Source organism: Balaenoptera physalus (genome assembly GCF_965194825.1).
Source record: "Balaenoptera physalus genome assembly, chromosome: 3".
Taxonomy (NCBI): domain Eukaryota; kingdom Metazoa; phylum Chordata; class Mammalia; order Artiodactyla; family Balaenopteridae; genus Balaenoptera; species Balaenoptera physalus.
This window is the reverse complement of record NC_138890.1, coordinates 9,594,603-9,616,987: the sequence shown is the minus strand read 5'-3', so window position 1 is coordinate 9,616,987 and position 22,385 is coordinate 9,594,603. Positions and strand designations below refer to the sequence as shown.

The window sequence follows — 22,385 nt, the reverse complement described above, 5'->3', positions numbered from 1 at the left end:
TTGATTGTAATTTAAAAGCTAATAAATAAGATGAATGGATAAAGAAGACGTGGCACATATTACTCAGCCATAAAAAGGAATGAAATTGAGTTATTTGTAATGAGGTGGATGGACGTAGAGTCTGTCATACAGAGTGAAGTAAGTCAGAAAGAGAAAAACAAATATATGTTAACGCATACATATGGAATCTAAAAAAAACGGTACTGATGAACACAGTGGCAGGGCAGGAATAAAGACGCAGGCGTAGAGAATGGACTTGAGGACACTGGGGGGAAGGGGAAGCTGGGACGAAGTGAGAGAGTTGCATTGACATATATACACTACCAAATGTAAAATGGATTGCTAGTGGGAAGCAGCAGCATAGCACAGGGAGATCAGCTCGATGCTTTGTGACGACCTAAGGGGGTGAGATAGGGAGGGTGGGAGAGAGGCTCAGGAGGGAGGGGATATGGGGATATATGTATACACATAGCTGATTCACTTTGTTGTACAGCAGAAACTAACACAACATTGTAAAGCAATTATACTCTAATAAAGATGTAAAAAGAAAAAGCTAATAAATAGTTTAAAAAGTCTCAGTTTTAATTTCTAAATGGCAAATATCGGTAGCTATAACCCATATAAACAGATGCGCTTTGGGATCCTCAATATATTTTTTAAAGAATGGAAAGGGGTGCTGGACTTTCCTGGTGGCACAGTGCTTAAGGATCTGCCTGCCAATGCAGGGGACCTGGGTTCAATCCCTGGTCTGGGAAGATCCCACATGCCGCGGAGCAACTAGGCCCGTTCACCGCAACTACTGAAACCCGCGCTCTAGGGCCCCGTGCTCCACAACAAGAGAAGCCACCGCAATGAGAAGCCCGTGCACGCCAACAAAGAGCAGCCCCCGCTTGCAGCAACTAGAGAAAGCCCACACGCAGCAACGAAGAACGCAGCCAAAAAAGAAAAAAAAAAAAAAAAGAAGAAGAAAAGAAAGGGGTGCTGAGACCGAAACATTTGAGAACTGCTGATGCAGAAGAGTGGTCCAATCCAGCCCTATGCCTGTTTTTATAAATAAAGTTTTATTGGAACACAGCCACACCCACTCATTAACATAAGGCTGCTTTCCTGGTGCAACGTCAGAGTTGAAGAGTTGAGACAGAGGCCATTTGGGCAACAAAGTTGAAAATATTTACTCTCTGTTCCTTCAAAATAAAAAGTTTGCTGATGACTGATGTAGAATAATGCATTTAATCGTCACAAACAGTTCTATTACTAGTTCCCGCTTACAGATGGGAAAAACAGAGGCACAGAGAGGTTAAGTCATTTTCTTAAGGTCACACAGCCAGCGGCTTGGTACCCCTTCTTCTGGTACCCCAATGTTCCTTGAGAACGATCCCTCTCTCCTTATCTGCAGGTTTTCCGGGATTCTCTGAAGCCCTTTCTTGGGAGAAGCGGGAGCTGCCTTTTCAGACCAAAGAAAGGCCTTTCACCTCAACTTGAACACGGGGTATAACTGGCCTTTTGCTCACCTGAATCAACACAGCTCTCTGACCTCCTAGTTTTACTAACTACAGTTCTGTGGCTATCGACTATATTCACAGAAGCATTCATAGAACAGGCAGGGATGTGAGGCCCTGGGGGTGGGGGCAGCGGGGTGGGGGTGGGTCCTCTACCACCTTCATCTTTGGGGCCAGCTTCTGGAAGTGGGACTGTCCCAGCAGGTGCGTTGTGGCCCGATGGAAAGACATGTTGGGTGGGGCTGAAGGTGGAGGGAGGGCAGACTGTCAATCCCCTCGTAAGAAGCCCATCCCCACCTGTACCTCTGATATGCTGCCTTCACTTTGAACTGGCCATGACCATCTTCTGCCACCTATGGGCTGCTCTGAACTCTGATCTCTAGGATTCCCCAATGACTGCAGGTAACTTAGGGGCATCTCAAGAAAGTCTGTGAAATGGGATACAGCTTGGGGTGGAGCCCATCAGAAGCAGCTTCTTGGGTGCAGGTAGGTGGGGTGGGAGTGCCAGAGGCCTCAGGAAGGGCTCACCTCCCACTGGGGGAAAACTCTTTGGGCACAGGGTGTCTGAGCTGGGTTTCCAGGTACCTCCTCCAGGGTGCTTCCAATAGGAGTTTTGCTAATATGTTGGGTCTCACACATACTCCCTGGGGCCTCACTTGCCAGATCGTGTAGGAAGGTCATCCAGGAAGGTTTATCATCCAGGATGGTTGCTTTAGGTACAACCTGGCCCGCAGAAGCAGCAGCAGGCAGACTGTGGAACCCCCGGAGGGCTGCGGGTAGAGGCATGGGCTGGTCAGTGTCTTTGGCTTTAACTTTCTTGCAAAGCGTGCTGGCTGGAGAGTTACAGCTTTCTCATCCTTAGCCATTTTCAAAGCGCCTCCTTCCATAGTTTCCCCAAAGAGACCTGGGGAGTACTTTGCAGAGGATATAAAGACCATTCCAATCCAGAAGCCCTTTGATTCAACTTTTTTTTTTATTATTATTTTTTCTTTTTGAATGTCATGCAATAATTCACAGTCCCAAGCCCACAGTTTTCAAACAAGGTAGGAAAAAGGAAAAAAGAAGCAAAGGAAATCGGTGGTGTTTTTTTTTTTTTTTTCTTTTTTCTTTTGTTATTTCAAGCAGGACCAAATGTCAGAAAAAAATGCTTCTTTTCTCAATCATTAATTTTTTTGTCCTTTTAAAATTGTTTATTTTTTTAAATTGATTTCTGCAGGCAGTTATAGTAGGGTTTGGTATAACCAGCAAGCACTCCTGTGTGTGTCTGAGAACGTGTGTGGGGTATGAGTGTGTCTGGTGGAGGTCTGTGTGGGACGCTGGGTTTCCTCTTCGCTTCCGGCTTCTCGCCACACACGGGCCACCAGCTCGCGTTCACCAGGGAAAGGAAAGATTCAGTTGAGATGATAAAACTCATCAATAGAAGCAATTTTTTTCTCCCCGTTTTTCTTTTAAAAATGTTTTTTTTTTTTTTTGAAATTTCCATTTTCCCCAAGGTTCTCCAAAAATGGCTGAGTTAATTCGAATCCCTTGGCTGTGTGGTTTGTCTGCCCCCGAGGGACCCCGTCGTGGGGGGTCGGGGCTGGGTGGGGGGCGCAGTAGCTGCCCAGGAGCGGCTTGTCCGGCTGAGGGTCTTTGCGGGACACCCTGGTGTGTCCCGGCCCTGGGGACTCCCTCCAGAGGCCGGGGCCGTCCAGCTGGTCCTCTCCTGGGCCCTCCCGGGCCTCCCCCGTGTGCTGGGCAGGTGGCAGCGAGGTGGCCCCGCGGCCGGTGCGGCTCCTCCCCGGGGGGGCGTGTGCGTGGGGTGCGTGGGAGGGGGCCGGGCGGGCGCGGGTGCCACCTCGCCCGGGCTTAGCACCAGTCGTCGTCGTCGGTCTCGCTGTAGGTTTCGTGCAGGCCTTTCCGGGAGCCCGGCCCGCGGGGCCTGGCCAGTCCGTGGGCCGGGTAGTAGCCGTTGGGAAGTCGCCGGCCGTGCCTGGAAGGCGAGGCGCAGGCCGGGCCAGCGGCCCGGGGAGTCCTGGGGGAGCACGCGTGGCGCGCGGGGTGCGGCGCGTCGTAGGCGGCGGCCCGGGGCTCCTCCCCGCCGCCGCCGCCGCCGCCGCCGCCGGCGCCCAGGCCGTCGGGCTCGTCGTAGTCGGAGCCCCGGTAGTAACCGTGGTGCCGGGGGACCGGGGGCCCCTCGGCCGCGTGCGCGCCAGACGCCGGCCACCGCACCCCGCCGTGGCGACACGCCCTGGGGGACTCGCTCCTGGCCATGCCTGGGACCCGCCGCTCCATCGTGGGCGAGCGGCTGCTGCCGTGGCCCCCCGTGGGCGGCCGCTCCCCGGCCAGGGGCTCGGCCGTGGGGCCCGGGTACCTCCGCGGGCCGCTGGGGGCCGCCCGGCCTGGCCGCACCGCCGGCTGCTGCTGCTGCTGCTGCTGCGGGGGACCCGAGCCGCCGGCCTTACGGATCACGGGGGAATAGGACACGTGTGGCCGGGGGGTGGAGGGGGTCTGGGGGAGCTGGCGGCGTCCCCGCCGCGGAGTGCTGGTACCAGATGTTGAGGGGGCTGGGCTTCCACTTACGGAACTACTGCCCTACACGAAAATTGAAACAAAGGAAATCAAAAAAAAAGATACACCAAAATCAACCAGGAGATGGGAGGAGACACAGAGGACGGGAGGGTGAGGACCGAAGGAAAACCAAAGGACAGGAGAGGGACCGGGAGGAGGAGGAGGAGAGGGGGACACAAGACATTCGAATGGAAAAAAAAGGAGAAAAGCAACAGCCACAGGGAGAATGAGGGCAGGAAGAGGAGGAGGAGGAGGAGGAGGAAGAGGGGGAGTGGGAGAGACAAGGAGGGAGGGGGAAGTCGAAAACCAACACAACAAAGTGAAAAGAGAAATGAGAAATGGAGTTTTGTAAGTTTGGGGGTTAAAATAGCAGAAGTTTAAAAAATTACTCACAGGCGTCCAGAGGACAGAAATCATAATCGAAACCAAAAAAAAAAAAAACGGAAGCCGGGTTAAAGGAAAGCAAAAAGGCAGCGGGGCAGCCAGCGTGGCCATGAGTTGTAAAGACTACGCTGGCCAGAAACTCAAAACGTGATCCACAACCAAAGAGGAAGCAGCTGCGGGCAGGGAGCGGGTGGCAGGCGGGCAGGGAGGCTGGGGTGCAGAGTCGGGAGCCAGAGTGGCAGGGGGCAGTGTTCACCCCTGCCCGAGCCCAACCCCCTGGCTTGGGGAGCCCACTCCATGGTGGACAGGGTCAGAGGTCACAGCAGCAGTGGGGGACCCTGCCCAGAGTGGCTGTGGGGTGTAGGCCCCCTCCTCTCCCGGGCCCCAGGGGCTCGGCTCAGGGGTACCTCCTGCCACACCCACCTGCCGGTGTGTCATGTGCTCTCGGCCCTCACTGGGTGAGCGGGACCAGCGCTGGTCCCGGGCCCGGGTCCGGCCGTGGTCAGGCCGCTCCTGGGCGTAGCGCTCCTTGTCTGGGGGCGGGGGGTGGTGGTGGTGGTGGTGGTGATGGTGCTGCCGATGCTTCCGGTCCTTGGGCCGACCCCGCTCCTGGTCTCGGTCCTTTGATGGCAGGTCCCCAGACTGGGTGGTCATGCTCAGGTCTGTCCCCAAGCCTGGGCCAGACGGGGTCAGACAGATAGACAGATGGCTGTGAGGGAGGGGTGGCATGGTCTGTGCACATGGGAGGCCACCAAGGGGGGTCTGTGGGCCCTAGAGAGGGGCACCTTCCCCTGGACCACCCTGGACCAAGGATGGCCTGGTGGGTGTTGGGAAGGGGGTCAGGCCCCAGGTTCTGAGCAGCAGCTGTCACAGCTTGGTCCCTTTGGTCTTGTCCAGGCCTTTCTGTCTTTTCTCCTTCAGTGTCTACCCCACTCTGCCTTCTGTCCTATCTCCCCTCCTCTGTCCGCTCATACAGCCTCCGGTCCCTGGGCCGTGCAGGGCGACCCACCTGTGTCCACGTCCGTGTAGCGGCCCAGGGAGCGCTCGGAGGCGCGATGGCTGCGCTCTCTGCGCCGCGGGTGGTGCCGCTGGTTCTCTTCGGGTGGCACCCTCTCCAGGGAGTAGTCGTCCAGGCGCCGGGCCTTGGGGCCCAGCACGGAGGCCGAGCGCTTCATGGGGCTGGTGTCTGAGATGGTCTGGGGGGGACAGGCCGGCAGACCGGGGTCAGCGGCTGGCACCAAGCAGTCCCGGTCTGTCCTGCCCCATCGGCCATCAGTGACTGCGGTGTGACCGTCCAGGGGCGGGGTCCCGGGGGTGGGGGGGGCCATGGGCCTCGGGTCCTGATCAACCAGAGCTCCAGGACTCCTCTGTCACCCCCCCAGGCTCATCCTGGGTTCTGGCCAGGAGGCCCCATTCTATCCACCTCCTGCTGGGACAGGCAGGCCGACCGAAGGGCAGAGCTTCCCCCATTCCAAGGGCACACCTGGGAGCCCCGGGGCCCTGGGCAGCACGGGCCGGCACTCGCCCTGCCTGCTCGCCAGGGCGGGTGAGCAGCCTCTGCCTCTCCTTGCTGTCGGGCCTCCAGGCCCAGGGCCAGGCACCCAGCTCACTGTCCTCCTTGGCCAACTGGGCCTGGACTTCTCTGACCACCTGAGCCTGGCTTCCGTAAGGAGCCCTTGAGGGGCTGCCCTGGCATCTGAGGCCCCGAGGGACCTGCTCTCCTCATCCTTGGCCTGCAGCCTGGGGGCCTGCATGTGTTGCACCCACTGGGTCCAGCTGGGTTCTCTGTGGCTGGGAGAGGAGAGGAGCAAGACGGGGCAGACGTTGCCCAGGGCCCGGCCCAGCTAAGGGGGCAGCGGTACTGCCCGAGGAAGGAGTTTTAAGGAACACAGGGCTGCGGGACCAGAGGTTCAGGGGTGGTGTTAGGGGAAAGAACCCCTGAGAAAGAGTGGGCCAGGCAGGGCTGCAGGTCAGACTTCTTGGAACGATGGACCCCCTGGCTTGGGGGCTCTGAAGAGAAGGGGGTGGTGGGGGGGGGAGGGAGGAGGGGGGCGGGGCAGGGTCACTCCTCCAGGGCACACGTGGGGCACACAGAGAACACAACACATGAGGATGGGGCTCCACAGGGGGGGAAGGGGGAGGGGGTGCAGTCTGCAAAGAAAGGGTGGGGTCCGAGGACAGGGAGAGATGACAGGACTCCCACGAGGGGGGGTGGGCGGGAAGAGGGGGCCGGAGCCCAGCTGGGTGGCGGGCGGGCGCGGTACATACACTGAGGTTATTCCCACGTGGCCGGCCCCTTCTCCTCTGTCACAGCCCCACGGGATGGTGCACACAGAAAAAACAGAAAGAAGGAAATAAATATAAAAGCTGAGAGGGAGAGTGGAGAGGTGGTAGATGGAAGAGATGCCAGGGTCGGGGAGAGGAACCTGAGGGGGAGGAGAAGGGGGAGGGAGTGAGAGGTTAAAGTCCCCGGTGGTGTGTGGGCGACCCCAGGCCCAGCCGGCAGTCCTCCCATGAGCACAGAGGAGACAGACAGGAGACACCACAGACAGATGGCAAAGGCACGAGACCGACAGATGGGACGGCGTGGCTGCAGGCCCCTGGCCCTGAGCTTTGCCTCATGCGATGCGCCCCAGCCTTGGCTCTGCTGACACTCAAAGCTTTGGGGAGGGGTGGCCATCGGCTGGCTTGTCCCACCCGTCTCCTGGGGCCCAGCAGCTCAGTCCTGGTGGGTGGGGGGGTGGGGGCCCGTCAGGATGGGGCTGGGTAGCCACATGCAGGCTGAGTGCCTCCCGCCCAAGTTCCCAGCAGCCAGAGGCCAGGCCCCTGGGTGACCCTGGCCCAGCCAGGCACAGCACAGCCCACCCCGTGCAGATGTCACGGCACAGCACACGGGCAGCCCGCCACAGTCAGACATGCCGCCCCGCCTCTCAGGCTGGGTGGGCAGCCAGCCATGCTTCTGGCTCTGGCCCCTCTGTCCCCGTGGGCCTGGGGCAGTGGGACCCCCTCCCTCCAACCACCCGCCCACCCGAGCCCTGCAGCTGGGTAAAGCAGCCACACACAGGCACACGTCAGGCACACACACCTGTTCCTCCCAGGCGGCCCCCACAGAGACCAGACAGAGAGACGAACCCCAGCTGCCCCCAGGCCCACCCCAGACTCCGCTACCAGATCCTAGGACCTGCCAAGTTCCCCAGAGCGTGCATGTATATGAGCACACGCATCCGTGTATGTGCGAGCGCGTGTGCGCATGTGTGCGTGTGCATGAGTGTATATTCTTGATTGCAGCTCTCACCTGGGCCAGACACATCACCTCCCATACCCCCTCTGCAACCTCCACCTCCTCCTGCCTCAAGTACCCCCAAACGGGGCAGAGACAAACCACTTGGCGGTGGCCACAGTACCCTGCCCCAGGGCAACCTCGCCCCCTCTCAGCCCTCTGTCAAGGAGGAGCTAAGAGGACCAGGGCCTCCAGGGGCTCCAGGTGTGGCCTGTAGGGGCAGTGGGGCCTGCACACTGCTGCCGAGGGTGCAGGAGACCCGCCCAGCCCTGGGTCCCTGGGCTCCGTGGGGAAGCAGAGACTCCAGAGGCCAAGTCCAGCCCCCAGGGCGGTGGGTGAAAGCCCTCACCTGGTTCTCGGCGGGGAGGCGGGGCATGGAGGCGGCCCGGGCCTGGCCCTCCATGGGGAGGTAGTGCTCACTGTCCGAGTAGCCGTCTCTGCCCATCTCTCGCATCTCCACAGACTGCGGGGCAGATGGCGAGGCCGGGTGAGCCCCAGGGCCTGACACGTGGACCCCGGGGGTGGCCCGGTGTGTGCGGAGCTGCAGGTGGGGGGGCCCAGACCCCTCCTTCTTGTCCTGCCCGGGCCTGGGAGCCATGGGGGGCGTGGGGGTTATGGAGGCACCTGAGAGTTGGGCTGGCTATTGGGCATGTCCGTGGGGGGTCCTCGCTCCGGGCTCCACGTGCCCGTCTTCTGGAACATCTCCTGGGCCCGCTGGGTCACCCAGGATGGGCTTTCCTTCATGCCGCTTTCGTGAGCCATCCTGTGTGGGGCACAGAGACCAGGGTGGTGGTGGGCACTCCGGGGGCTTTCACACCCGACCGGCACCCCCGTTCCCCCGCCTCCTGGCCAGAGGGACACTCACAGGCCTCCTCCTGGGTCCAGCTGGGTGGAGGGGAGGGCATTCTGGCCGGGCCCCCCCTCCTGCGTTGGAGACGGGGGCTCCATGCGCTGGAACATGAGAGGTGTCCGGTTCTGGGGAAGCAGAGAGCAGTGTGTGTGCACAGGGTAGGGGGGGACAGGGGACAGGTGGAGGAGGGCGCCCCAGGCTCAGGCTCTGGTCAAGGCTGCAGCGGGGAGGCTACGGAGGGTATGCTTAGCCCACCCCTGGGGTGAAATCCCAGGAGTCATTCTTGACATGCCCCCCCACCCCAAAACGCACACACACTCAAGTCTGATCCATCAGCTAGTCCTCAAGACTCTTCCTTCCAAATCCATCCATAACTGGATCACTTCTTACCACTCCACAGCCCACATCCTGGTCGGGCCTCATCAGTTCCGGCCTGGACCAGTGCAGTTGCCTCATCACAGGTCTCCCAGCTCCAGCCCTTACCCCCCATGGCCACTAGAGGGCACCTGTGAACACCTGCATGAAGTCACTTCCCTCCTCTACTGAGGAGCCCCCATGGCTCCCATATCACTCTGAGCAAAAGTCAAAGCCCACTAGGCCCTGTATAATCTGTCCTGTCACCTCCCCACCCTTGTCTCCTCCCACTGCCCCTCTTGCACACTCTGTTCCACCATATCGACTTCCTTGCTGTTCCCCGAACTCAAACTCATGGTCCTGCCTCAGGGCCTTTGCACTGGCTGTTCCCTCTGCCTGAAACACTCTCCCCCTAGGTATCTGCTTGGCTCCCTCTCCTCTTCCTTCAAGTCTTTCCTCAGATGTCACTTCCTCAGAGAGGCCTCCCCTTACTACCCCTTTCAAATCACATCCCCTCCCCTGCCCCCGATTTTTCCCATGGCACTTAGCATTTTCTGCAATGCTATGTAATTTAATCATCTGTCATTGTTGGCATTCCCCCAACTGGAAAGTCTGCTCCACAGGGATTCTGGTCTGCTTTGCTCACAGATGCACCCCCGGAGCTGAGAACCATGCCCGGCACACAGTAGGTGCCCGATAAATGTTGATGGAGCAGATGAGTTAATCCAGGCTACGTCTCCTTGGCACTGTCCTACTTTTCAGTGACCTGCCTTGGAGCCTGGCCTCATCCCACTGTTCTGGTTGGTCCTCATGGTGACAAGGAAGCCACTGTCTCCCAGCCTGGATGTCCCCGGGGCGATGGACATAGCAGGGCAGGGCCCTCAGGGCTGGGGCCGTACCTGCTCCTCGCGCATGGCCTGCAGCTTCTTGGCCTTGCTCTGTCGGTAGTACTCCATGATCATCATGGCTGCATAGATCTTCCCCACCGTCAGGTCCGTGGCTGGGGGCACAGGATGAGCTCACTGTGGGTGGGGGCCTCTGTGTGCACCAGCCCTGCCGTCCCTGGACCTCCTCTTTCCCTCCCCCTCCGTCCTGGTGGGACAGAGCCCGAGGCCAGGCCGGGCCTGGCTCTTACACTTGTGAGGGGTGACCAGCAGGTCCAGCGTCTTCTGGGACAGATTGGGCCAGATGGCCATCATCTCCTTCCGCAGCTCAGCGTCCATCTGTTGTTTGTCGGCTCCGCCTGTGGGTGGGCACAGAGAGGCATCAGCCGGCCTCTGGGGCAGCCGCAAAGCCAGAGGCTCCTGTTGACCCAGGCTCTGGGGTCCTGGTTCCCAGCGGGTCACCAGTGCCCTATGGGCCTGACCCAGAGGAGTCTAGTCCTCAGCAGGGCCAGGGCCTTCGAAAGACATGTGGGGGACAGTCCAGCTTCCTGAGGGGCCAACCTGGTTCCCACTTACCAGCTGTGTGACCTGGGTGTTAGTCTACTGTGCTGTGCCTCTGTTTCCCCATCTTCAAAATGGGGATGATGGCAATACTACCTGCCTCACTGCATTGTCTGAAGATCAAAGTAGTTAATGTACAGCCTTAGGACGGTGTCTGCTGTAGGGTGCCTGGGGTAAGCCTCAGGGAGCAGTCCTGACAGAGGACGTTCTCCCTCAACCAAGTATCCCCTCCTGTGAATGTTGACCTTGGACAGAGCCAAGCCCTGGTCCCTCACTCCAGCCATGGTGGTCATTTAGGTTCTTTGGCAGCAATTCCTGGTCCCTCCTGCCCGAGTGCACGGGAGTGTGGCCCTTCCTGGCCCCTGGGGTTGACCAGGGCCATGGGACGAGTTCTTGCCAATGAGGTGTGAGCAGAGTGAGGTCCCACTTTGGGCATTAAATGGCCAGTGCAGGACCCTCCTGAGTTCTCATTCCCTCTGTCACAGTGGCTGGTAATGTTGGGGACAGTGGTTGCCCCCTCAGGCCTGGTCCCTAAGTGACTGATGAACAGAAGCCCCTGCTGACCCCGGAAGTTCCCACATAATGGAAGTGGGAAGCGAATCTTTGTTAGTTCAGGACCTTGGGGCTGTTTGTTACAGTAGCACATTCTCATCCATCCTAACTGATACACCAGCTTGGTCCCTGCTTCTACTCCTGTTTCACAGCCCCAAACAGGGGCTATTCTAAACATTTACCAGCTGGTAGGGAAGGGACACTGATGACAGAGCTAGAGCAAGGGCCTGAAGGCTCCCTGCTGGACCAAATATTAACCCTGTGGTTGCTGGATTATGGGAGGAGATCTAGGGGAAAGGCAGGAGCCGGCTGCCAGCCAGTAGAGAACTATTGCAGTGTTTAACAACCACCCACGGGGGCCTGTGGCTGAATAGCTGGACCGCCCAGACAGCCTCAACATCCCCCTTTGCCTCCATTCCCTGCCCACCTCTCATTGCCCAGCATCTGCCCTCTTTGTCCCTCCTTCTCCCACTCCTCCATTTCCCGGGCCCAGCCCGGAGCTCCCTCTGGAACCCCTGCCCAGCTTCTCCTTCTCAGCAGATGTGGGTCAAAGCACAGACATCTGCCAGGCACTCCGTGGAGCTTTCACTCGTCTTCCCCCGTGTGACTCTGGAGATGGATGCCTTTATTTTGAGAAAAATCCTTCAGAAGGGCCTTTTTGCAAGTCAAGCTCAGATCCTGTTCCAGAGTGAGGATATGGAGGCGGTGGGGAGCTGAACTGCCTGGACCAGTGTAATCGCTTCTGCCCAGGTCGCCTTGCTCCTCCCACAGCCACCAGAGGGCGCCCGTGAACACCTGAGTGCAGTTGCCTCTGCCCGGGTCCGCCTCCTCCTCCCATAGCCACCAGAGGGCGCCCACGAACACCTGCATCAGTCACCTGCCTCCTCTGTCTGCTCAGAGCCCTTCAAGGCTCTCACCTCACCCAGGGTGATCCCCCAAGTCCACAAGGCCCTGCACGATCCGCCCTCATCTCCTCTACTTTCCCCCTTGCTCACTCTGTTCCAGCCACACCAACCTCCTCGTTGCTCAGCAAACATGCCAAGCACCATCCTGCCTCAGGGTCTTTGCATGGGTTGCTTCCTCTGCCAGGATGGTTCTTTCTACAAATATCTATGTGGTTCCCTCCCTCACCTCCTTCAGGTCCCTGCCCAAACCCTTTATCAAAGAGGTCTTCTAGCTGCCTCCCAACCTAAAACAGCCTCCCCCTCTTCTATGCCTTTTCCTGCTTTATTTCTCTGCTCTTTATCATCTCCTGCTATTGTTCACCACCTCACCACTAGGGGGCACGGTCCACGGTCTGGTCTCTCTTTTCGCTGTTGGTGGTTGCAGGGTCTAATGACACAAGGGACTGTGGTCACTGGGGCCGACCTGCATGGGTGTAGGGATGATTGGCGGGCCTGGACACAGGTTGGGAGGTTGTGGGAGATCCTTGGGAAAATCATCTGTGTAGCTGGGTTCTCAACATACTTGACACCAACCTATGACAGTTTTTTTTTTTTTTCCCCTCTAGGGAAGCAGTTGGAATTAATAGCTAAGTCTCTTGTCCACTGTAGCTAAGTGAGGTGCCTGGGTTCTCTGTGGCTCCTTCTCAGAGACATGGGAAGGGAAAGAAGAGAACATGACATTCTTGTGAAAAGTCACTTTCTCCTGACAGCTTACATATTTCCTGTTTCTAGTGGAGAAAAGGAAGATACCTATTGTTATGGACTGAATTGTGTCCCCCCCTTCCAAATTCATGTTGAAGCCCTAACCCCCAGTGTAACGGCATTTGGAGATGGGGCCTTTAAGGAAGAAATTAAAGTTACATGAGGTCATAACGGTGGTCCCTAATTCAATAGGACTGGTGTCCTTATAAGAAGAGACAGATAGACACCAGGGATGCACATGCACAAAGGAAAGGCCATGTGAGGACACAGCAAGAAGGCGGCCATCTGCAAGCCGAGGAGAGAGGCCTCAGGAGAAACCAAACCTGCTGGCACCTGGATCTTGGACATCCAGTCTCCAGAACTGTGAGGAAATAAATTTCTGTTGTTTATGCACTCAGTCTCCGATATTTTGTTATGGTGGCCCGAGCTGATTAAGATACCTGCTCTTGGCGTCTGAATTAGGTAAGGTCAAGGTTTCTCCCCCTGGCAGCACTGTCGACACTTGAGGCTCGATCCTTCTTGGTTGTGGGGCCGTCCTGTGCATTGCAGGATGTTGAGCAGCGCCCTTGGCCTCCACCCACTAGTTACCAGTAGCACTCCCTTACCCCAGTCCTGACAACGAAGCCTGTCCCCGGACATTCCCAGGTGTCCCCTGGTGGATAAAACTGCCTCCAGTTGAGAACCACCTTAGACTCTTCCTGCTTTAATTCACTGGGAAATCTTGCATTCAGGATTGTCGTTCACATTTAAATAAAGGCAAAATCCTTAGGGGATTTCAAGGTGGCCCTCCCCTGGGGTCACGAGATCTGCTCAAGGCCGCATCTCAGGTTTACTCCTCCTCCAGGTACGGAATTGTTAACACCGGGGTTCCCAGGGACAGAGGGCTCCCTGCTATTCAAGCATCAGTCCCCCACAAACCAGTTGTGTCCCAGAGTTTGTCGCCCGAAGGGTCCTCCCCTCTCCCACATCACTCTGCACACCTCTGGTGAACCTCCTCTGTTGCAGGGTCTGTCCCGTGCACTCTGAGACATTCAAGCAGCATCCCTGGCCCCTACACACCAGACACCGTGAGCACCAGCCCTCTCCCAGTTGCGACGACCCAAACTGTCTCCAGACGTTGCCAATGTCCTCTAGGGGCAGAATTACGCCTGGCTGAGAACCCCTGACTTAGGGTTTAACCCCTGACCTGGATCCACAACCTCTGACCCTGCTCTTTCTTTTCCATAACATTTCTCGCTTTTGAACACGTGACATATCTACTTATTTATCGCTGCCTGTTTATTTGTTGCCTCTTTCCCCGCAGCCCCACAAGGGCCGGAGGTTCGTCTGTCTTTCACTGCCACATCCCACGTGCCGAGGACAGGGCCAGGCACACAGCAGGTGCCCCATGGATGTTCTCATTCAATGAGCTGATAATGCAGGCGGGTCAAAGCCCTTCAGCTCCCACCAGGCCACCCCAGAACCTTCCAGGCCATTGCAGAACCCACGTCCAGACAGAGCCTGGTCTTTGAGTGTATTAAAGGACCAGACAGTGGCCTTTTGGCTGGTCAGCCACGTGGAGTCCTGAAGGAGAATCCAGGCTGGCCCGGACTCGGGGAATGCTGGACAGCTGTGGAGATTCTGTTACTGGCTGGCTGAGACCTCGTCTCTTCTCCACACAACCCTCCACTGCTGTCCACAGCTGTTAGCGTGCAGGCGGCACAGTGTTTATAAAGCTCTCCCTGCAGGCTCTCAGCAGAAGCCAGAACGTTAGCTTGAGGCTGGGGATTTTTAAAAAAACTTTTATTTTATATGGCAGTATGTTTTTTTTTTGGGCCGTGCCAAGTGGCTTGTGGGATCTTAGTTCCCCAACCAGGGATCAAACCCCGGGGCCCTGGCAGTGAGAGCGCCAAGTCTTAACCACTGGACCAACAGAGAATTCCCCGGAGTAGTTGATTAACAATGTTGTGTTAGTTTCAGATGTACAGCAAAGTGATTCAGTTATACATATACATGTATCTATTCTTTTTCAAGTTCTTTTCCCATTTAGGTTATTACAGAATATTGAGCAGAGTTCCCTGTGCTATATTGCTGGTTATCAATTTATAATATAGCAGTGTGTGTATGTCAATGAGGCTGCGGATTTTGGATTTTGATGCGTTAACTGGGTTTACATTCATTCAGGCAGGTGGCTGGCTCTGCCCTCATCACCTTCTGGTTGAGGTGGGGAACAGGAGGGCAGTGGGGGATGAAGGGACCCAGCCCAAGCCCCTTGGGGGAGGTTTCAGGGATCCAGACACAACGTCTAGAAGAAAAAGAAACACAAAGACAGAGAATTTTTCCCCAGACAAGAATGAGATTCTTCTGGGAGGAGAGAACAGAGGGGTGGGTGGGAAGGAGAGACAGACAGAGAAGAGGAAGGACAGACACAGAAGGGACACAGACAGATAAGCAGAGGGACCTGCCCTCTTTCTCTCCCAGCTAAGATGGGCCTCACAATTTTTGAAGAATCTGAAGAATCACTGAGGTTAATCCACTCCCCCATGTTACCCCCTGCCTGCTGGAAAGGAACTCAGTGTGTTTAGAAGCAAATTCAGTGTTGAAAAAAAGTGTGTTGTACTCTCAGCTGGCCTGAGACGCGATTCTGTTGAAATGGCTGTGACTGCCATCACTGTTAGAACTGTTGTCCCCAAGCTCTCGGTTGAACTTGACTCCAGAGCTGTGCCCCATGCAACTTTGGGAGGAGACAGGATGGGTAGGGGTCCCTGGCTCAGAGATGCCGGGGGCATGACCCTCTGGGAGCTGAGTAGGGTCCGGGGTATGAGTGACAATGACAGCCAAATGGCAGGAACATCCCTGGAGTCCTTGAAATCCTCACGTGGGGAATCTGGTGAGTGTCCTAAAGGCTGGACTTGCTAGAGTCCCACAGAAGGGGTTCTTTTTTTAAATATATATATTTATTTTATTTTTGGCTGTGTTGGGTCTTCGTTGCTGCGCGCAGGCTTTCTCTAGTTGTGGTGAGCGGGGGCTATTCTTTGTTGTGGTGCACGGGCTTCTCATTGTGGTGGCTTCTCTTGTTGCGGAGCACGGGCTCTAGAGCACAGGCTCAGTAGTTGTGGCTCATGGGCTTAGTTGCTCCACAGCATGTGGGATCTTCCCGGACCAGGGCTCGAACCCGTGTCCCCTGCATTGGCAGGCATATTCTTAATCACTGCGCCACCAGGGAAGTCCCACAGAAGGGGTTCTGTGCCGTAAAAGACAACTCAGCAGGCCTGGGTTGTCCAAACCCTGCATATTCCAAAGGAATGACTGGTTCTTGACCAGCTCCTGGAAGATAATGTCCAAGTCCTTAGAGTGTCCTGCCTGATAAGAGTGTTTTTGTTTACCTGGGGGCCTTGGGCCAGGCCAGATAGTTTGTCCTAGCAATGTGATTTATGCTGGGGGCCTTGAGCCACGTGGTATCAGTGTGACCTATAGAGGGGCTGGAGGCTGAGCAGCTAAGGTCAGCCAGGCTTACACGACCAACTCCCAATAAACACGCTAGACACCAAAGTTCAGGTGGGCTTGGGTGGCTGGCAATACTGCATACATGTTGTCACACATCATTGCTGGGAGAAGTAAGCAGTGTGCACGTGGCTCCACTGGAAGGGAGTGGAAGCTCCCTCTTGGTCTCTCCCAGACCCTGCTTCATGTGCCTGTTTCCTTTGCAGATTTTAATCTGTATCCTTTTGCTGTAATAAACCATAACTGTTAGTAAAACAGTTCTGAGTCCTTTTAGCAAATCACTGAACCCAAGTCTTGGGTTATCTTCAGACCCCTGAACACAGGTCCCCAGAGGGAAACAGCAGCTGGGATACAAAGGCATTATGTACCAAGAGTAGGTGCACTGTTAGACCCATTTTACAGAACTGTGGCAGGCAGAAATCTAAAGTTGCCCCTTCTTTCCCAGCAAAATTCTGGTTATTCAGTCAAATGCTTGGGACTTCCCTGGTGGTGCAGTGGTTAAGAATCTGCCTGCCAATGCAGGGGACACTGGTTCAATCCCTGGTCCGGGAAGATCCCACATGCCACGGAGCAACTAAGCCGCAGCTACTGAGCCTGTGCTCTAGAGCCCACAAACCGCAACTACTGAGCCTGCGTGCTACGACTACTGAAGCTCGCATGCCCTAGAACCTGTGTGCCAAAACTACTGAGCCCACATGCTGCAACTACTGAAGCCTGCGTGCTGCAACTACTGAGCCCGCGTGCCTAGAGCCCATGCTCCGCAACAAGCGAAGCCGCCACCATGAGAAGCCCATGCACTGCAACGAAGAGTAGCCCCCATTCTCTGCACCTAGAGAAAGCCCACAGGCAGCAAAGAAGACCCAACGCAGCCAAAAAAAAAAAAAATTAAATCAAATGCTAGTCTAGGGACTGCTATGAAAGGACTTTGCAAATGTAATTAAAGTCCCAAGTCAGCTGACTGTAAGCTGATCTGGGTGGGTCTGACCTAATCAGGTGATCCCTCTAAAAGCAGACCATTTTCTTGGCAGCAGAGGAAGTTAGAGCGATTTGGAGCACATAAAGAATTAGATGCATCCCTGGGAGCTAAGTGCAACCTCTGGCTAAAAGCCAGAAATGAAACAGGGACCTCAGTCCTACAGCCACAAGGAACTGAATTCTGCTAACGTCTAAATGAGCTTCTACAGAAGCTCTAGAGAAGGTGGCCTTGCCACCTTGATTTTGGCCTTGTGAGACCCTGAACGGAGAGCCCAGTTGAGTCCACCTGGACTTCTGACCTACACAACTGTGAGCTAATAAGTAGGTGTGTTTTAAGCTGTTAAATTTGTGGTCATTTGTTACATGGCATAGCTAGCTAATACATGCGCTGAGGCTCAGAGAGGGTGAAGTCTTCTGCCAAGGTTTACAGTTGAGGACAGGGAAGGTAGGTCGGCAAGGTGAGTCCACTTTCCCGCGTGATTACAAGAAAGCTGCTGCCCACGCTTCTGCTTCCTCACCTCCCTGGGTTGGAACCTCCACCAGCTTCAACCATGCTGATGAGCAAACAGTCTGGGGCAGGCAGTGCCACAACACAGACAGAACCTGGGCCCCCACTGGTCATGTACACCGAGATGCTTGGCAAGTCTGGACCACTTGCCTCTGACTTGTTGCACAAGAAAGAAACTTACACTTGTGTGCCAGACAAGTGACACTTATGCTGTCCCCTGAGTCTCGGCCTCACTCCTGATTCTTTCTCACTCTATTTGGGGGCACCTCCTGCTCTCTCTACCTTCATCTGCATGTTTCCTGCCTCTAATAATGTCTGTCCTCAGTGTGCCCCGCCCCTTCACTGGGCACTGTCCCACTGGGAGCTGCTGGTCTCCTTCCCTGAATGTCCCCACTCCGAGCAACTTCCAGTTTTGGCTCCTCCTCCCCCTCTTCTCCCCAGGACCCTGGAAAGAACATGTGTCCCTAAAGTGCAGTCTTCCTTCCTCATAACTTCCCAGGGGCTTCAGCTGAGCGGAGTCATGGCCTCTCTCTTCAGCCCCTGATTCCCAACCCTCTGCTGGACGATGGACACAGCCCTCCACCAGCTACTCTCCCAACTTCCTTCTCTCTGGTGATCCATGTGTTGCTCTCTCTGCCCTGCTGTCCCATCAGCTGCCAAGTCACATCCAGTCTACTGCCAGGCCTCAGAAACCCACTCCAGGCAGGAGGGCCATGAACCCTCCACCAGCGCTGCCCTGGTCAAAGTGACCAGTGGTGACCTGGCACAAGATCCGCCGGTCACTCTTGGTCCTCATCTTCCTTGGCTGCTGGGCAGCACCTGACACACTGGAGACGCCTTTTAGGAGCCTGAGTTGCCTTGGTCTCCACCCACCTCCCTGGCCACCTTTAATGCTGGGGTGGCCCCAAGCTCAGTCTTCGGGGGTCTCTCGATCCACTCATCCCCTTGGAGAGCTCGTCCAGTCTCCTGGCTTAAAATCTGCCAGCATCTGACGCCTCCTGACTCTACATCTTCAACCCAGCCAGGAAGACTCATCCCCTCACTTCCTTCAGAACCTTCTGGGGGGGCCTCCACCAGAAGTGTAAGTTGGGAAGCCCCCTGCCTAACCGCCATCTTCATGTGCCACCTCCGACACCAACCTCCTGCCCTCCCTTTGCCCCAAGCCTGCCCCTGCCATCTCTTCTGTCTCAGGGCATGGCAGCTCCATCCTTCAGGCACTGGGGCCCCAACCCCTGGGGGTGGCCTTGTTGCCTCTTTCCCTCACACCCCACATTCCATGCATCGGCATCTGGTCCTCTTGACTCCCAGGAAATATCCAGAATCTGAATACTCCATATCCCCTCCTTCCGAGCCGCCATCCTGTGTTCACATGAGTTATGTCAGGCCTCCTCCTAGCTTCTCCCCACTTCTCCCCACTTCTCCCCACTTCTCCCCACTGTGCTTAGAGGGAGTAGGTGCCTCCTCTGCTCTCGAGGCTGCCTGGTGCCCCCACGCGCAGAGCGCAAGTCAGTTCAACACAGCCCCAGGTGTGGGGAGGGGCTCTGCACCCGCTGGTCCCTCTGTCTGGAGCGCTTTCTCCCCAGGTATCCACGTGACTCCTTCACAACCTCGTTGGGGAGGCCTCCCCCCGCTGGAAGTGTAACCTGCATCCTCCAGGCTTAGAGCGGTGGCCGGCACACGGGAGGGAAGCTAGGTCTCAATATTTGCTGAGCAGGTGGATGGGTGAGCCCTCCGAAGCCCTGGCTCCATCCACCCTGCCCCACCTCTCTGCTCCTGTTCCTGCCCTTACCCTTGGCGATCTTGATATCCAGGGCTGTGCGGATCAGAGCCATGAGGGTAGAATTGAAGTGGACGGTGTTGTCATCGGCAACAGGCAGATCCATCCGCAGGAGCCTCTACAGAAAACCAAAGGCAAGGGCAGTCATTCCCAGGCACCCCTCCCCGATCCCGTGAGCCACACCCACCCTACCCAGGGAGCCCCAGGAAGAACTCTGAAGGCAGCGGCTAGGGTGCCCCCCCACCCTCAGGTTACCTGTCCCGGTGTTCCATTTCCTGATTGCCCTCGGTGGCTCATAGGGAGGGCACCGGGGGCTCTCCTATGCTGCGGATCCCCTGCCCGTTCCTCGCCCGCCTGCTGGACCCTAGGGCTGGCATTTCCAGGGTTGGCCCACATCCTTGCCCTGCCCCAGAGTTCTTCTGGACAGCTCCGTTCCGTTCTGACCCCAAAGAAGAAGAGCACAAGCCAGACATGCAGCAGACATGCAGAGGGGTCCATTGCCACAGCCGCCGGGGGCGCCGCTGGCTCTCCACCCCCAACCCCTGGCTCGGCCCAGACCAGACCAGATGGGCACAGACCACATCATTCCTCCGAGAAGCGGCAGGCAGGCGACTCCCCCCGCTGATGGGGCGGGCCCCTCGCGCAGCACATGCAGCGAGGCCATGACACACAGAACAGCGGACAGGGGCGCATGCAGACGGAATCTCGAGACTCATTCATAGCTCCGTGGAAAGTGTATCTCAGGGGCATTTCCGGATCTTGGCTCTTTGTGCAATGGCAGGGGGAAGGGGTGAGGGAGGTGTTCCCGTGGCCCAGGGAAGAAAAGATTCCCTGTGTCCCAGGCAGGGGCTCTGTCCCCCATGCTTGGTGGCGTGGGAGGGGATGCTGGGCTGGTGTGCACCAGCCCAGGCTGAGGTGGCATGGAGATGGAGATTGATGTTTACCAGAGGATTCAGACACAGGTCAACAGGAAACACAGAGTTGGAGATGGCGAAGGGGACGGCAAACTCAGAGCCGAACACGAGAGATGGGTTGAGGCAGGGTGGGGAGGGAGACGGTAGACAGAGAAACACATACACACTGGGCCACTGTGCACAGCTGTTCAGGTTGTGCACTGCACAAAGGGCTCCCCATCTTAGAAACCATGGATTTGTGTATTTAAATGACAACTTCCCAGCTGATAGTGGAAAAGTGTCTTGCTCTCCCCACATTGGTGGATTCCAATTGTTTTCCCACAGACAAAGTGTTCTGTGCAAAGGATGTTCATTTCAAATATGCACAAAGGTGCCTTATGGACCTGTGGCGGCCCTGCACAGAGACCAGGAAGGGAAGGGCACTCTCTCCCTCTCTCTTGCACACGCTCACACACACACCCACACTCAGCCAAGGAGAGACCAAGGGAAGGACAAAAGAAAATTAGAGAAGCGACAGGTACATGGTAAGGCTGGTGCGGCCATCTCCTGGTCTCGCCTGGGAAGGAGGAGTTCATGCAGGGAGGAGGAGGAGGAGGAGGAGGAATGAGGTTGTGGGGAGGCGGTTACACGAGGCAGGAAGAAATGGGATGGACAGAGGGGAGGGAGGAGTCTCGTAGACAGGGTAGGCCAAGGTGGATGGGTGAATGGAATGATGGGACCATTTTTTTTTTTTTTGGAGGGGCTGACTGTAAAGGTCATCTCTGAACTTCTAGTGGATGAATTAGGGGGAACAGAGCATCTGTCCTTGGGTGCCAAGGGAGATTCCGGGACGGGGTCTAGAGGGGTGGCCCGGCCCAGCCGCCTGGCGGCTACTTCAGCCAGCATGCACCACCCCCCCGGTCGGCCATGGTGCCTGCCCGCCCCAGGCCCCCGCCAAGGCAGCGTGCATGGCCTGCGTCAGGGTGCCACGGTCCAGGGGTCCAGCTGCGGCCCGCCTGCCCACTCTGGAACAATGGAGAGGCATGTTGGGGTGTCTTGGAGGGAGATGGGTGGCTTAGGGACAGGAAGACTGGAGAAGCAACTCCAGGGGGGAGGGTGGGGAGGAGGGGCTCTGGGTGCTTCCCCGGGAAGTCTTGGATCCCCCAAGGCCCTAGGTCAGAGATCAGCTTCAGGTGTGTGTGGGGGACCGTGAGACCTGGGGGCTCAAGATACAAAAGATGGGGTCCAAGCCCCTCCCTGCAAGGCACCTGCCCAGGTCTGGGCATGGGGGCCGCTCTGGGCTCATTGGCGACCCCCACCTCCCAAAGGGTGTTTGTGTCCAATTTGGTTCCTGGCGGACCAGGTGCGAGGGGACCTGGGGGCTCCCCTCACCCTCCCTCCGGCGTGTCGGCCATAAGAGAGTCTCAAAACACCAAGACACACTGATCAGAAAGGACGGACACAGTATACTGCTTAGAATCAAGGGATGGTCATGATCCATTTACTCAAGGAGGAAAGGGGAAAAAAAGGAAAAAAGAAAAAGAAAAAAAAGAACAGTAACGTTGGAAAAAGAGACTCGGCTGGTTGTTCCTGGTCAGCACTGAAAAATCCCCAGTGCCCGGACATTGGTGGTCGGCAAGGGTTAGACTACCTTGTAAGCCACTCTGGCCGGACACTTCTTCCCCAGACCCAGGGGCGGAGACATGTGTCTCAGCATCTGATACATGTCCGGGTAAGGCATGCGGCCCCTGGCAGCACCGAAAACAAAAAACGGGGGTGGGAACGGAGAACCAAAGGAAGGGTGGGTGGAGGGAGGGGAAGAAAAGGAAGGAAAAAAAAAAAACCAAACCAAAAAAAAACACCAAAAAACCAAAACAAAAAAATCACACGAGCCGAAAAAATAGAGAGAGAAAGATGCAGAGAATGATAAAATAGGTATTTCAAATAAATGGAAAAGAGGAGGAAAAAAATGGAAGAGGTAATTAAAAAAAGATTATTTCACTGCTTACAAGCAGGGAGAGGGAGAGAGAAAAGAGAAAAGTCAGATTCACTTTTGACTCTGAGCTATGGTTCTGGTGGAATGTGGACAGAAGTGGGGGCTTCTCACTTGGAAGCAATGCTTTGGTTCAGTGTCATTTAAAAAACTGGGTCAAGTTCTCTGGTTTGGCTGAGGCTGGTCTCTGAGGGGG

General features: G+C 56.5%; 1 protein-coding gene across 9 annotated transcripts in view; it reads right to left on the bottom strand.

Moving 5' to 3' along the window:
* Nucleotides 1-1,211: 1,211 nt before the first annotated feature.
* Nucleotides 1,212-22,385, bottom strand: part of CACNA1A (calcium voltage-gated channel subunit alpha1 A) — a 329,605-nt gene continuing 308,431 nt past the window's right edge. For 3 of the 9 annotated variants that reach the window (XM_082455224.1, XM_082455227.1, XM_082455228.1), the window contains 11 exons: nucleotides 21,848-21,944; nucleotides 19,316-19,421; nucleotides 10,053-10,160; nucleotides 9,817-9,917; nucleotides 8,579-8,688; nucleotides 8,338-8,476; nucleotides 8,063-8,176; nucleotides 6,702-6,737; nucleotides 5,443-5,629; nucleotides 4,857-5,107; nucleotides 1,212-4,073 (listed from right to left, as the gene is read on the bottom strand). In XM_082455224.1, coding sequence (XP_082311350.1) covers nucleotides 3,348-4,073; nucleotides 4,857-5,107; nucleotides 5,443-5,629; nucleotides 6,702-6,737; nucleotides 8,063-8,176; nucleotides 8,338-8,476; nucleotides 8,579-8,688; nucleotides 9,817-9,917; nucleotides 10,053-10,160; nucleotides 19,316-19,421; nucleotides 21,848-21,944 — 1,975 coding nt within the window. In that variant the 3' untranslated portion in view covers nucleotides 1,212-3,347. The remainder of the gene's footprint in view (nucleotides 4,074-4,856; nucleotides 5,108-5,442; nucleotides 5,630-6,701; nucleotides 6,738-8,062; nucleotides 8,177-8,337; nucleotides 8,477-8,578; nucleotides 8,689-9,816; nucleotides 9,918-10,052; nucleotides 10,161-19,315; nucleotides 19,422-21,847; nucleotides 21,945-22,385) is intronic. The other 6 variants (XM_082455223.1, XM_082455222.1, XM_082455229.1 and 3 more) reach the window with 5 other exon arrangements.